The sequence below is a fragment of the Oncorhynchus mykiss genome, chromosome 7 (genome assembly GCF_057628025.1).
Source record: "Oncorhynchus mykiss isolate SJ-2025 chromosome 7, ASM5762802v1, whole genome shotgun sequence".
In the NCBI taxonomy this organism is placed as follows: Eukaryota; Metazoa; Chordata; class Actinopteri; order Salmoniformes; family Salmonidae; genus Oncorhynchus; species Oncorhynchus mykiss.
The window spans coordinates 56,590,131-56,604,506 of record NC_143028.1 but is presented as its reverse complement, the minus strand read 5'-3'; the positions used below and the strand labels follow the sequence as shown (position 1 = coordinate 56,604,506).

The 14,376-nt window shown below is 41.1% G+C and overlaps 1 protein-coding gene across 6 annotated transcripts in view; it reads right to left on the bottom strand.

The window, feature by feature from the left end:
- The window catches only part of LOC110528171 (la-related protein 4), a 34,528-nt gene that overhangs the window by 7,428 nt on the left and 12,724 nt on the right, over nt 1–14,376 (bottom strand). For all 6 annotated transcript variants that reach the window (XM_090241367.1, XM_090241369.1, XM_036983712.2 and 3 more), the window contains exons 4-10: nt 11,520–11,595; nt 8,957–9,093; nt 7,090–7,193; nt 6,671–6,781; nt 5,403–5,456; nt 2,667–2,879; nt 311–417 (exon numbers count right to left, since the gene is read on the bottom strand). In XM_090241367.1, the coding sequence (XP_090097493.1) occupies nt 311–417; nt 2,667–2,879; nt 5,403–5,456; nt 6,671–6,781; nt 7,090–7,193; nt 8,957–9,093; nt 11,520–11,595 (802 nt within the window). The remainder of the gene's footprint in view (nt 1–310; nt 418–2,666; nt 2,880–5,402; nt 5,457–6,670; nt 6,782–7,089; nt 7,194–8,956; nt 9,094–11,519; nt 11,596–14,376) is intronic.

Here is a 14,376-nt window from a genome sequence, read left to right as displayed (position 1 = left end):
GAATCTAATGTTGTAAGGCTGTGGATTAATTCACTGGACCACTTTGGACGGTCAAATAAGACGTTTGAACCCTCAGATCTCATAATCTTAACGCTCATTGGGTCAAGTGTAGAGACTAGTGACTTTGGGGGGATAGATAGAGGAGAAAGAAAGAAAAAGGAGTGAAAGAAAGGAAAACCCAAAAGTCTTCATCACTTAGCTTGAAGCACCTCTATGCGCATCGATATGTCATCATTGGGTCAAAGCCATCTAATAAAGCCTTCTGATGGGGCCGGATGGGGGGGTTCTTGCCCTGAGAGAAAACACCTACCGGTTTCTGTTGAAGGGCGGTCGTCCGAGGCCCAAGGGACTGGTGCCAGTCTTGTAGTTCCCAGGGGTGCTGAAGCCGTTCACAAAGCCACTGTTGGGGAACGGGGCCTGGAGAAAAAGCAGAAAACAAAATGGCCACCAGTCAAATCACCTCAGTTTTCTTTGACACAGCTCTTACAAGATTAGCTGATCCTGACAGTGATACATTAGTAAATGTCATGCCCCCTCTGACCCCAGAGCGCAATGTGAAGGATGTGTGTTACAGCTGACGCAGGGTAAATTCACATGGGTCTGAACAGGACATGTTGAAGATGACGTCCACCATTCCTAAATCACCTACCCAGATCATCAGATCTCATAATCTTATTGCTCACTGGTGTCGACTGTGGAAACAGGAAAGGAAGATTTGGGGGCATATATGAACCCAGAGTGGTTTGTCTCCCAGCCTGAACCCCTCTATGCGCATGGTTGTGTCATCATTAGGTTCAGAGGTTTGTATTTATAGGAGCAATTTGCAGAAAAAAATAATAATTTGAATCATGTTCTAAAAATGTTTGTTCAGAATGATCATACAATTACATCTGAAACTTGAGTTCCTACAGGTACACCCACACGTCTGTACCCATGGCAACCAACACACACTCTGGAGGGGCTGGTCATCCTAGGAATGAACAACAGTACTTCTAACCAAATCTAATTCAATACAAGTTACAGCTAGAGGTCGACTGGTTAATTTGGGCCGATTTCAAGTTTTCATAACAATCTGAATTTTTGGACACCAATTTTTTTTTTTACACCTTACACCTATTTAACTAGGCAAGTCAGTTAAAAACACATTCTTATTTTCAATGACGGCCTAGGAGCGAGCGGTGGGTTAACTGCCTTGTTCAGGGGCAGATTTGTACCTTGTCAGCTCCGGGATTCAACGCTCTAACCACCTACCTCTCATTGCACTCCACGAGGAGCCTGCCTGTTACACGAATGCAGTAAGAAGCCAAAGTAAGTTGCAAGCTAGCATTAAACTTATCTCATAAAAAGCAATCAATTAAAACCACTAGTTAACTACACATGGTTGAGGATATTACTAGTTTATCTAGCGTGTCCTACGTTGCATATAATCGATGCAACGCAGGGGGATGATTTAACAACGGCGCATTTGCGAAAAAAGCACAATCGTTGAACGGCTGCACCAAACCATGCAACAGTTTGGGCTGCCTGGCTCGTTGCGAACTAATTTGCCAGAATTTTACGTAATTATGACATAACATTGAAGGTTGTACCATGTAACAGCAATATTTAGACTTAGGGATGCAACCCGTTAGATAAAATACGGAATGGTTCCTTATTTCACTGAAATAATAAAAGTTTTGTTTTCGAAATGATAGTTTCCAGATTTGACCGTTTTAATAACCAAAGGCTCGTATTTCTGTGTGTTATGTTATAATTAAGTCTATGATTTGATATTTGATAGAGCAGTCTGACTGAGCAGTGGTAGGCAGCAGCAGGCTCGTAAGCATTCATTCAAAAAGCACTTTCGTGCGTTTTGCCAGCAGCTCTTCGCAATGCTTCAAGTATTGCGCTGTTTATGACTTCAAGCCTATCAACTCATGAGATTTGGCTGGTGTAACCGATGTGAAATGGCTAGCTAGTTAGCGGGGTGCGCACTAATCGCGTTTCAAATGTCACTCGCTCTGAGACTTGGAGTAGTTGTTCCACTTGCTCTGCAAGGGCCACAGATTTTGTGGCGCGATGGGTAACGATGCTTCGAGGGTGGCTGTTTTCGATGTGTTCCTGGTACGAGCCCAGGTAGGGGCGAGGAAGGGGACGGAAGCTATACTGTTACACTGGCAATACTAAAGTGCCTATAAGAACATCCAATAGTCAAAGGTATATGAAATACAAATGGTAGAGAGAGAAATAGTCCTATACATACTATATTAACTACAACCTAAAACCTCTTACCTTGGAATATTAAAGTCTCGTGTTAAAAGGAACCACCAGCTTTCATACGTTCTCATGTTCTGAGCAAGGAACTTAAGTTAGCTTTTTTTTTTACATGGCACATATTGCACTTTTACTTTCTTCAACACTTTGTTTTTGCATTATCTAAACCAAATTGAACATATTTCATTGATTATTTGAGGCCAAATTGATTTTTATTGATGTATTATATTAAGTTAAAATAAGTGTTTATTCAGTATTGTTGTAAGTGTCATTATTACAAATAAATAAAAAACATTTATATACATAAATCGGACGATAAATTTTTTTGGTCCTCCAATAATCGGTATCGGTATTGAAAAATCATAATGGTCGACCTCTAGTTACAACAGAAACAACAATCAAGCGGGCCTCACCAGCGGGGTCTGGAAGTAAGGGGCAGGCGATGGGTTCCAGGTGGGTGGCACCAGGGGGTAGAGTGGGTACTGCTGCTGGGGGCTGAACACCTGCTGCATGTAGAGGTGTGTTGAGTTATACTGGGACTGGCCCTGCTGGCTGTACACACTGGAGTTCGGTACACTACGGTAGCCATTCTTCGCAAAGAATGTGTTGATGGCCTTGATACGAGCCTAGACAGAGCAAGAGAGCGACAGGAAGATGTGTAAAGGACTGGAAATGGAGAGTATGAACACAACATGTAAACACAATGTACAGTAAAATAAACATTGACATTACAACGTCTCCCCACACTGCCATTCACAGAGAAGGAAAGAGGCTATGCTCCTTGTTCCCCTCAGATCTCATAATCTCACGGTCATTAGGTCAGTCACACTGTGCTGACGGAGGGAGGGAGAGGACAATGAAGAGGGAGGACGAAAAAGGGAGGGAAAGTTAGAGAGGAGGAGAGGGTAGTGATTTAGAGATGAAGAGTGCCCTCCACAGCCACAGTGCTCCTGGGTCCTTCCAAGCGCGATACTGATCATCACCGGGGGATACCGCTTTTTCCAGCCTTAAACATCATGCAAGTCAAATCAAAGTTCTGGAGTTTGAGGCATTAAGCTACTCAATTTAGCACAACAATCAAAATCCCATTGTTAGCAACCTAAATGATAACCATTTGAAATTGAGCCTGAATGTGTTATGCCAGATACATTTAACGACAATACTGGCAATCATCAACTACTGCTAAAGAAGAGTGGTTGAATGAAATGTGGACAATGTCATAACATCTTGAATGGGGGAGATGACTGGAGATTGAGTTCAGACCAGTTTAGAACAGAACGAGACAGAGACTGCTGGCTGGACTTACTCCTTCCTTTTCAGACGCTTATATAGGCACAAACTCAAGGTGACCTTACTGTCGTGCAGCCACAGCTCAGCCACGTGCTCCCAACAAGACAACCCCCTTTACAAGTCACTGACCTGACCGCATAACAGCTGACTCCAAAACAGTCTGAGGTAGTCCACACAGCGCTGCTTCCCCCCACTCCTATCATCTGATCTCAGAGTTATACCGTTGACTAATGTTACGCATTGCCCCCCCCTTGACCAAACTAAATCTTAAAGGAGCCATTTCGGTCCCAACAGAATAAAAATACAATTATTTGTAATGCACACATTGAATCATAGACTTAACTTTTATTTCATGATTTTAAACGGAATTGAGTGAACCCCATCAGCTATATTGGTGCCGTGATGTCCGAGTATGAGGTCAAAGGGGGGTGAAATGTAACCAATGTCCTCTCTCTTTTGATGAGTAACCTTGCTGGAGACTTGTTAGCTTGCTGTACTCATCCCTATAGGCTTTAGTTAAGTTGGCCAACAGAGTCTTGTACTGTGCAGGAGATCACAAGAGCAAGATTAATTAGGGAGTGGAAATGCTATCCTTAACCTCTCTAGGCTAGGGGGCAGTATTTTCACGTCCGGATGAGAAGTGTGCCCAAAGTAAACTGCCTGCTACTCAGGCCCAGAAGCTAGGATATGCATATTAGTAGATTTGGATAGAAAACACTCTGAAGTTTCTAAAACGGTTTGAATGATGTCTGAGTATAACAGACCTTATTTGACAAACCATCCAGGATTTTTTTTTTTATGTCACATCAGCCAGGAAGCAAAGGAACTGAGAAGTGGTCTGGTCACCACCTGCAGAACCACTCCTTTATTGGGGGTGTCTTGCTAAATGCCTATAATTTCCACCTGTTGTCTATTCCATTTGCACAACAGCATGTGACATTTATTGTCAATCAGTGTTGCTTCCTAAGTGGACAGTTTGATTTCACAGAAGTGTGATTGACTTGGAGTTAAACAACACAATGTAAGTGTTCCCTTTATTTTTTTGAGCAGTGTATGATTGTCTGTGTTTGTTTGATGGGACACTGTCCTCAGAAAATTGCATGGTTTGCTTTCGCCGTAAATACTTTTTGAAATCAGACACCGTGGCTGGATTAACAAGTCATCAAGCTTTAAATTTGACATATTGCATGTGTATTTTCAAGAATGTTAAATATTTACAATTCTGTAGTTTGAATTTGGCGCCCTGCACTTTCACTGGATGTTGGTCAGGTTGGACGGTAGCGTCCCATCTAGCCTAGAGAGGTTAAGAAGGTCTATGACAGGGCTACTCAACTAAATTGTAATGGGGGCCAAATTGCTGTTTTTGTCACATTCCCTTTTAATGTGTCCATAGAGGGGAACAGAATGACTATGTTCCAGAAAGTCGTAGCTTTCAGGAATGGGGTGATAAAGGCTTATAACCCAAACGCTAGAGGCAAATTCATTGGAAGAAAATGAATGAATCATGCCAAATAGCAAAACTGAATATGAAACTTGGTCAACTTGAAATTAGTTTGTAAACTTTATACACAGACAATGAATGCAATATTAACCATATTGAAACGAAATATATAAATATTGAATTAAAATATTCAAGGACATTTACATTTAATTTTAAAACTGAATGCAATATTCATTCAATTCAGTTTCAAATCATGAAATACAAGTTTAACTTAGGAACTCAATTTGTGCATTACAAATGCAAAAATATTCAACAACTTCAAAAATATTGAATTCAAATACATTTTCTGTTGGCACTGAAATCACTTAATAGAAAAGCAGCATGTCTCACATGAGAAAGGAACAGTACATGTACTCACCATGATGGGTTTTCCCTGAAACGTTTTCACTTCTTCCCTTAGATATCTGTGGGCCTGAGGAAGAAGAGGAAAAACAAAGTACTGTGAGAGAGCTGGACAATACCTTTTCACATGTAGGAGATATGATTACATGTCTAAATAGCTTTTATTTTATATACAACTTGCAGACATAGCAGCAGCATCAACCCCACAAACAGAAAAGAGCCTCCAAGTACAAACGAACCAGGGGCCTGCCAGTTCATTTGTCTTTGACCAATCAAATCAGATCTTTTTCCAGAGCTGATCTAGTTGGTGAAAAAATATCAGAATGGGCTACCTGTGTAAACACAGCTTTTCACTAGGCTGGTAAACTATACTGAACAAAAATAAACATGGAACAATTTCAAAGATTTTACTGAGTTACAGTTCATAAGGAAAATCAGTCAATTGAAATAAATAAATTAGGCCCTAAACTACAAATTTCCCATGACTGGGCAGGGGCGCAGTCATGCATGGAACTGGAGGGCATAGGCCCACCCACTGGGGAGCCAGGCCCAGCCAATCAAAATGAGTTTTATTACAGACAGAAATACTACACAGTTTCATCAGCTGTCCGGGTGACCTGTCTCAGATGATCCTACAGGTGAAGAAACCGGATGTGGAAGTCCTGGGCTGGTGTGGCTACACGTGGTCTGCAGTTGCAAGGCCAGTTGAACGTACTGCCAAATTCTCTAAAACGACGTTGGAGGCAGCTTATGGTAGAGAAATGAACATTCAATTCTCTGGCAAGAGCACAGGATATTCCTGCAGTCAGCATGTCAATTCCACACTCCCTCAAAACATGAGACATCTGTGGCATTGTGTTGTGAGACAAAAACTGCACATTTTAGAGTGGCCTTTTACTGTCACCAGCATAAGGTACACCTGTGTAATGACCATGCTGTTTAATCAGTTTCTTGATTAGCCACATCCGTCAGGTGGATGGATTATCTTGGCAAAGAGAAATACTTACTAACAGGGATGTAAACAAATTTGAGACGAATAAGCTTTTTGTGCGTAAAGAAAATGTCTGGGACCAACACTTGACGTGGCATTTATATTTTTGTTCAGTATAGATCAATCAACAGAACTGTGTTGGTTTGATTGAACTAACAAATAGGAAATTACATTTATACAATATCAGAAGACAAATAGCAAAAAAACATGTGCAAATTCAACACGCATGCAGTGAACTTTGAATAAAGACATTTTCACTGACTGACTACAGAGTGTGGAAAGTGCAACGCTACCTGCTGTGCATCAGTGTCCGACTGGAATGTGATGTACCAGTTGTTGTTGGCCGCAAATTCAACACTCATCACCTTGGGACAGTTTTCATTCTTAAAGAGGGCCTCCACTTCCTGAGGAAATAGAGAGAAGATGAGGGTGTTAGAACTCGAAGAAAGGTTCTGCAACAAAATAAATGATATTCTTCACATGTAAATGAGCAAATGGCTACACCAGCGTTTCCCAAACTCGGTCCTAGTGACCCCAAGGGGTACATTTTTAGTTTTTTGCCCAAGTACTACACAGCATATTCAAATAATCAAAGCTTGATGATTACTTGGTTATTTGAATCAGCTGTGTAGTGCTAGGGCAGTGGGCTACATAGAAGGTAAACCGGAAAAAACGTTCAAACACAATAAAGCTCATTCTAAAATGTTGTTACCTCTACAGGTGTGGTCTCTGGCACCTCCCTCAGAATGATGATGCAGCGCTTGCGATTGGGCCGAACCTTTTCCCCCATCTCGTCAACTTGCACCATGGGCGAGGCTGAAACCACAAACAAAAATATATCAAATTTACTAGTGCCTTTTCAAATAATGACTCAGTGAGGATTATTTGCTCTCATTTGAGTGAGTTTGCTCCCAAAGCCAGGTTCATGGCATACCTACCCCAAAGTGCTTGAAAACCCTCACTCAACTTTAACATGGATCATGTTTCTCACCTACTTAATGCTGCTCCCATTAATTACTACTATGACAGTGCCTTCAGAAAGTATCCACACCCCTTGACTTTTCCCACATTTTGTTGTGTTACAGCCCGAATTTAAAATGGATTAAATTTAGATTGTGTCACTGGCCTACACACACACCTCTGTACCTCACATACAATGATGTGCAAGGTCCCTCAGTTTAGTAGTGAATTTCAAGCACAAATTCAACCAAAACACCAGGGAGGTTTTCAAATGCCACAAAAGGGCACCTATTGGTAGGTGGGAGAAGAAAAAGAAAATGCAGACATTGAATATCCCTTTGAGCATGGTGAAGTTATTAATTATGCTTTGGATGGCGTATCAATACAGCCAGCCACTACAATGATACAGGCGTCCTTCCTAACTCAGTTACCGGAGAAGGGGGAAACCGTTCAAGGATTTCACCAAGAGGGCAATGATGAATAGGATGGATCAACAACATTCTAGTTACTCCACAATACTAACCTAAATGACAGAGCGAAAAGGAGGAAGCCTGTGCAGAATACAAATATTACAAAACATGTATCCTGTCTGCAATAAGGAACTAAAGTAAAACTGCAAAAAAAATCCATAGAAATTAACTTTGTCCTGAATACAAAGCGTTATGCTTGGGGCAAATCCAACACATCACTGAGTACCATATTTTCAAGCATGGTGGTGGCGTATGCTTTTCACCGGCAAGGACTAGGGAGTTGTTTTTTGGGGGGGGGGGGGAAATAAAAAAACTGGGCACGGGTAAAATCCTAGCGAAAAACCTGGTTCAGTCTGCTTTCTAACAGACACTGGGAGACAAATTAACCTTCTAGCAGGACAATAACCCAAAACATAAGGCCAAATATACACTGTAGTTGCTTACCAAGACAACAACGAATGTTCCTATGTGGCCTAGTTACAGTTTCTGACTTAAATTGCCTTGAAAATCAATGGCAAGATTTGAAAATGGCTGTCTAGCAATGATCAACAACCAACTTGACAGAGCTTGAAGAATTTTTCAAAGAATGGGCAAATATTGTACAATCCAGTTGTACAGTCCAGTCGAGACTTACGCAGAAAGACTCACAGCTGTAATCACTGCCAAAGGTGATTCTAACATGTGTTGACTGAGGGGTGTGAACACCTATGTAAATTACATTCAATTTTTAATAGATTTGAAAAAATTTGTCATTATAGGATATTGGGTAGATGGGTGAGAAATATATTTAATCCATTTGGAATTCAGGCTGTAACAAAAATGTGGAATAAGTAATTTGTCATTTTGTAGGGACTAAGTATATTGTTTTATGTTTGACTACCACAATCCTCCTCGATACTATTACTAATTAAGCTAACAATGCAGTTCTAGCCACCACTAATCTCGTTCCCAGCCATGTGTCAACACAACATCTGGTATGAGGCTACAACTTGTGCTAAGTGATTTTTAGCTTGGGTAGAAATCCTGCAACCTGAGCTTGTTTCTGACCAGTCATGTAGCAGGCTACAGTATAAGCCTGTCCAGGGAGGCTATTTCCACAGTTCTCCCCACTCCTATAGGGTCAAAGGTGAGGTGGGTTTTTGTTCATACCTCGTAGTACCTCCAGGATGAGGTCCATGTCGGTAGTGAGGACCTTGATGCCCTCAATGCTGGCGATGGTCCAGATGGGGACAAAGTGATCACTATCCATCTGGGACATCAGGTACAGATCCTTGGACAGATTCTCTCTGAAGACAGAAGAGGGCATGAGAAACCAACAAGCCATGTTTGTTACATGCTATGGGGAGCTAAGATACATTTGTGCTCTGATTCTTGAAGCTGGGCATAAGACACATTTTACTACTCCACAGGAGAGGCATTTTAAAGTGAAACTTTTATCCCCATCTAAATGCATTTATTTTTTTGAACATGTGAACTTTCATGTGCCTGAATAAAAACACCCTGTAAACTGTAAATATAAAAACGTGAATCAGAAAGCTGTTTAGTCATGGAGAAAATCCAGAATCTTGCATAGCCATGATTGGTTGAGATAATGGGGGGACTGGGACATTCATGAGTCTGTTCTGTCACTCAAGGCTTCTGTCAAATGGCAGGCCCTGCTACCACGGATATTTGAACGAGCCATAGATCATTAAATTCACCAATATTTTCATCATGGACAACATGCAGTGTAGTTGTAGCTACAGCTTTCAATAACAGTGTTGAATACAGCTGCTGGTGTCGACACAGTGCCGTCTTCTGTGGCAAAAGCAGTCTGGTTGAAGCAGAGTGGGCGGGATTATTTTGAAAATGTTTTAGTCTGCCGTGAATCATCATAATCCATACACAAGCGTCTACAGTTAAAATGTCAAGCTAGCTACATGTGCATATGATATTGGCTCAACTGTATCAAAAGGTTGTATTCATTGCAAGCTATTGTTAGCTAGCTAGCCTCCCAGTTGCAAACAGGTAACATTATAGCCAGCTTGCTAGCTGAACTGGCAAGGTGATTTCTGCCGTTAATGTTGATTGCCGATGTGCTAAACCATGCATGATGCTAATCTTCGTCATGCAGTGCATTCGGAAAGTATTCAGACCCCTTAACGTTTTCCACTTTGTTACGTTGGATTAAATTGTTTTTTTCCCCTCAACCTACACACAACACCCCATAATAACAAAGCAAAAAGCCTTTTTCTCTAAACGGAATTATACATTTAGCAACTTCTTAAACAGGATTACTTACCCATGTTTTCTCCAACTATAGTGTATGACATACAATTTTTAAGGTCCGATTCTACTTTTATGCAACGTGAAAAAAGAAACATTTCCAATTTGGGAACATGAGACTAAAAAGAGGTGGTATACATTCATGTTCCCATGTTTCTTTTCCTTGTTCCCCTCAGACCTCAATCATTACCATTGCGACCTGTACACTCTCGTTGGCTGACCCTCGCTTCATACTCGTCGCCAAACCCACTGGCTCCATGTCATCTACAAGACCCTGCTAGGTAAAGTCCCCCCTTATCTCAGCTCGCTGGTCACCATAGCATCTCCCACCTGTAGCACACGCTCCAGCAGGTATCTCTCTCTAGTCACCCCCAAAACCAATTCTTTCTTTGGCCGCCTCTTCTTCCAGTTCTCTGCTGCCAATGACTGGAACGAACTACAAAAATCTCTGAAACTGGAAACACTTATCTCCCTCACTAGCTTTAAGCACCAACTGTCAGAGCAGCTCACAGATTACTGCACCTGTACATAGCCCACCTATAATTTAGCCCAAACAACTACCTCTTTCCCTACTGTATTTAATTTATTTATTTTTTTTGCTCCTTTGCACCCCATTATTTTTATTTCTACTTTGCACATTCTTCCATTGCAAATCTACCATTCCAGTGTTTTATTTGCTATATTGTATTTACTTTGCCACCATGGCCTTTTTTTGCCTTTACCTCCCTTCTCACCTCATTTGCTCACATCGTATATAGACTTGTTTATACTGTATTATTGACTGTATGTTTGTTTTACTCCATGTGTAACTCTGTGTCGTTGTATCTGTCAAACTGCTTTGCTTTATCTTGGCCAGGTCGCAATTGTAAATGAGAACTTGTTCTCAACTTGCCTACCTGGTTAAATAAAGGTGAAATAAATAAATAAATAAAAATTAGGTCAGTCACACTGTACTGATGGAGAGGAAAGAGGGAGAGTTGGAAGCGGTGTAGAGGGAGTAGGGAAGTTAAAGGGTGAAGCGATTTATAGAGAGATGAAGAGGACAATCCTCCAGTCACAGTGCTCCTGGGTCCTTCAAAGCGCGATACTGATCATCCCTGGGAGTACAGCTTTTGTTCAAATCCAAGGTCTGCTTGATTCATTACATAAACCATCACACAACATCTAGAATTGCTTAGGTCAGTAAGAGACATTGCAATTCCGACTGCAGATAGCCTAGTGGTTCGAACATTGGGCCAGTAACCGAAAGGTTGCTAGATCGAATCCCCGAGCTGACAAGGTAAAATTCTGTCATTCTGCCCCTGAACAAAGGCAGTCATTGTAAATAAGAATTTGTTCTTAACTGACTTGCCTAGAGTCAGTTAAGGTTTTTAAAAAAAAGGTTTAAAAAAAACAAGTTATAACAACCATTTAAAAACAGGCTCTTCAATAGCAGTTCACTACTTACCTTGAGAAGCAAAACTCCAGCTGTTTCTTCAGAGACTCTCTCAGGCTCTCTTCAGAGAGTGGCTGCTGTTCCTCCACTGCACACACACAATTTCATATCACAATTCATGTTTGGGTATAGGCTGCAAAGCTACAAGTTTTATTCCTTGTGCATAACAACTGTTACCAAAGCCATACATCTGATCGATACCATTGGTAATCAATATTCAATTAATTCAGGCAACACTAAATGACGATACTTCACGAAAGGCAAAACTGAGAAAATGTAGTTTAACTTTGTTTTATTTGTCACATGTACAGTGAAATGCTTCACTTCCCAACACTGCACTATTCAACATTAAACTAATGATACAATTAAAGAGAGGAAGCTAAATACAGGGTCATTACCAGTAGCAAATTCACAATGTGCAGCGATACTGAGTATTTGAGGTAGATATGTACATGTAGGCAGGAATTAGGAAAAAGTAACTGGTAGCAGGATAAATAATAATGGTAAACAGTTTGGCAGCAGCTAAGTGGTGAGTGTGTCAGTGCAAGAATGTCAGCATAGGTGTGAAAGCAAATATACATGTAAACAGTGCTGAAAAGTGACTGGTAGCAGGACACACATTCAAAAGTTGAGTCACTTAGAAATGTCCTTGTTTTTGAAAGAAAATAAAATTGTTTGTCCATTAAAATAACATAAAATTGATCAGAAATACAGTATAGACATTGTTAATGTTGTAAATGACTATTGTAGCTGGAAATGGCAGATTTTTAATCCAATATCTACGTAGGCCCATTATCAGCAAACATCACTCCTCTGTTCCAATGGCACTGTGTTGGCAAATTCAAGTTTATTATTGTAAAAGGCTAATTGATCATTAGAAAACACTTTTGCAATTATGTTAGCACAGCTGAAAACTGTTGTTCTGATTAAAGAAGCAAAAAAACATCCCAGAGTCGCCTCTTCACTGTGGACGTTGAGACTGGTGTTCTGCGGGTACTATTTAATGAAGCTGCCAGTTGAGGACTGGTGAAGCGTCTGTTTCTCAAACTAGACACTAATGCACTTGTCCTCTTGCTCAGTTGTGCACCGGGGCCTCCCAATCCTCTTTCTATTCTGGTTAGAGACTATTTGCGCTGTTCTGTGAAGGGAGTAGTTCACAGCGTTGTACGAGATATTCCGTTTCTTGGCCATTTCTCGCATGGACTAGCTTTCATTTCTCAGAACAAGAATAGACTGACGAGTTTCACTAGAAAGTTATTTGTTTCTGGCCATTCTGAGCCTGTAATCGAACTCACAAATGCTGATGCTCCAGATACTCAACTAGTCTAAAAGGTGGCCAGTTTTATTGTTTCTTTAAAATCAGTTTTCAGCTGTGCTAACATAATTGCAAAAGGATTTTCTAATGATCAATTAGCCTTTTAGAATGATAAACTTGGATGAGCTAACACTTTAATGAACTAACACAATGTGCCATTGGAACAGGAGTGATGGTTGCTGATAATGGGCCTCTGTACACCTATGCAAATATACCTTTTAAAAACTCTGCCGTTATCAAGCTACAATAGTAATTTACAACATTAACAATGTCTACACTGTTATTTTAATGGAGAAAAATAAATAATTGCTTTTCTTTCAAAAACAAGGACATTTCTAAGTGACCCCAAACTTTTGAACGGTAGTGTGTGTGTACGGTAATAAACAGTACAACATCCATTCAGGGTTTTTTCTGCATAGAAAAGTCTTGGGTGGGCCGCCTAAGTGTTTTTTCAGACCGCCTACGTACAAAATAAAATGTTGCTCTCACACACACACTACTTGACCAACAGTATGTGAACACCTGCTCGTCGAACATTCATTTCAAAACCATGGGCATTAATACGGAGGTGGTTTCCCCTGCTGCTATAACAGCCTCCACTCTTCTGGGAAGGCTTTCCACTAGATGTTGGAACATTTCTGCGGGGACTGGCTTCCATTCAGCCACAAGAGCATTAGTGAAGTCGGGCACTGATGGTGGACGATTAGGACTGGCTCGCAGTCGGCATTCCAATTCATCCCAAAGGTGTTCGGTGAGGTTGAGGTCAGGGCTCTGTGTGGCAGTCAAGTTCTTCCACACAGATCGACAAACCATTTCTGTATGGACCTCGTTTGGCCAAATAGTGAAGCGTGATTAATCACTCCAGAGAACGTGTTTCCACTGCTCCAGAGTCCAATGGCAGTAAGCTTTACACCACTCCAGCCGATTGGAATTGCGCATGGTGATCTTCGGCTTGTGTGCGGCTACTCGGCCACGTTAACACATTTCCCGACAGTTATTGTGCTGGTGTTTCTTACAGGCGCAGTTTGGAACTCGGTAGTGAGTGTTGCATCCGAGGACATACGATTTTTACGCGGGCCAGTTCTGTGAGCTTGTGTTGCATACCACTTCGCGACTGAGCCGTTGTTGCTCCTAGATGCTTCTACTCCACAATAGCAGCACTTACAGTTGACCGGGGCAGCTCTAGCTGGGCAGAAATTTGACAAACTAACTATGATGGTGGCACGTTGAAAGTCACAGTGCTTCAGTAAGGCCATTCTACTGCCAATGTTTGCATATGTAGATTGCATGGCTGTGTGCTTGATTTTACACACCTGTCAGCAACGGGTGTGACTGAAATAGCCAAACCCACTAATTGGAAGGGGTGTCCACATACTTGTGTGTGTATTTTTTTGTGTGTATGGAAAAACTGTGTGTAAAGTTTAAAACCAGATCAACTATGAAAAGATAAATGGACCTATATATTTTTTTCACATGAGATAATCTTTGACAACTAACAATCCCCAAAATAAAAGCTATACAGCCAGAGAGAATCTAACATTTAAGAAATTATGT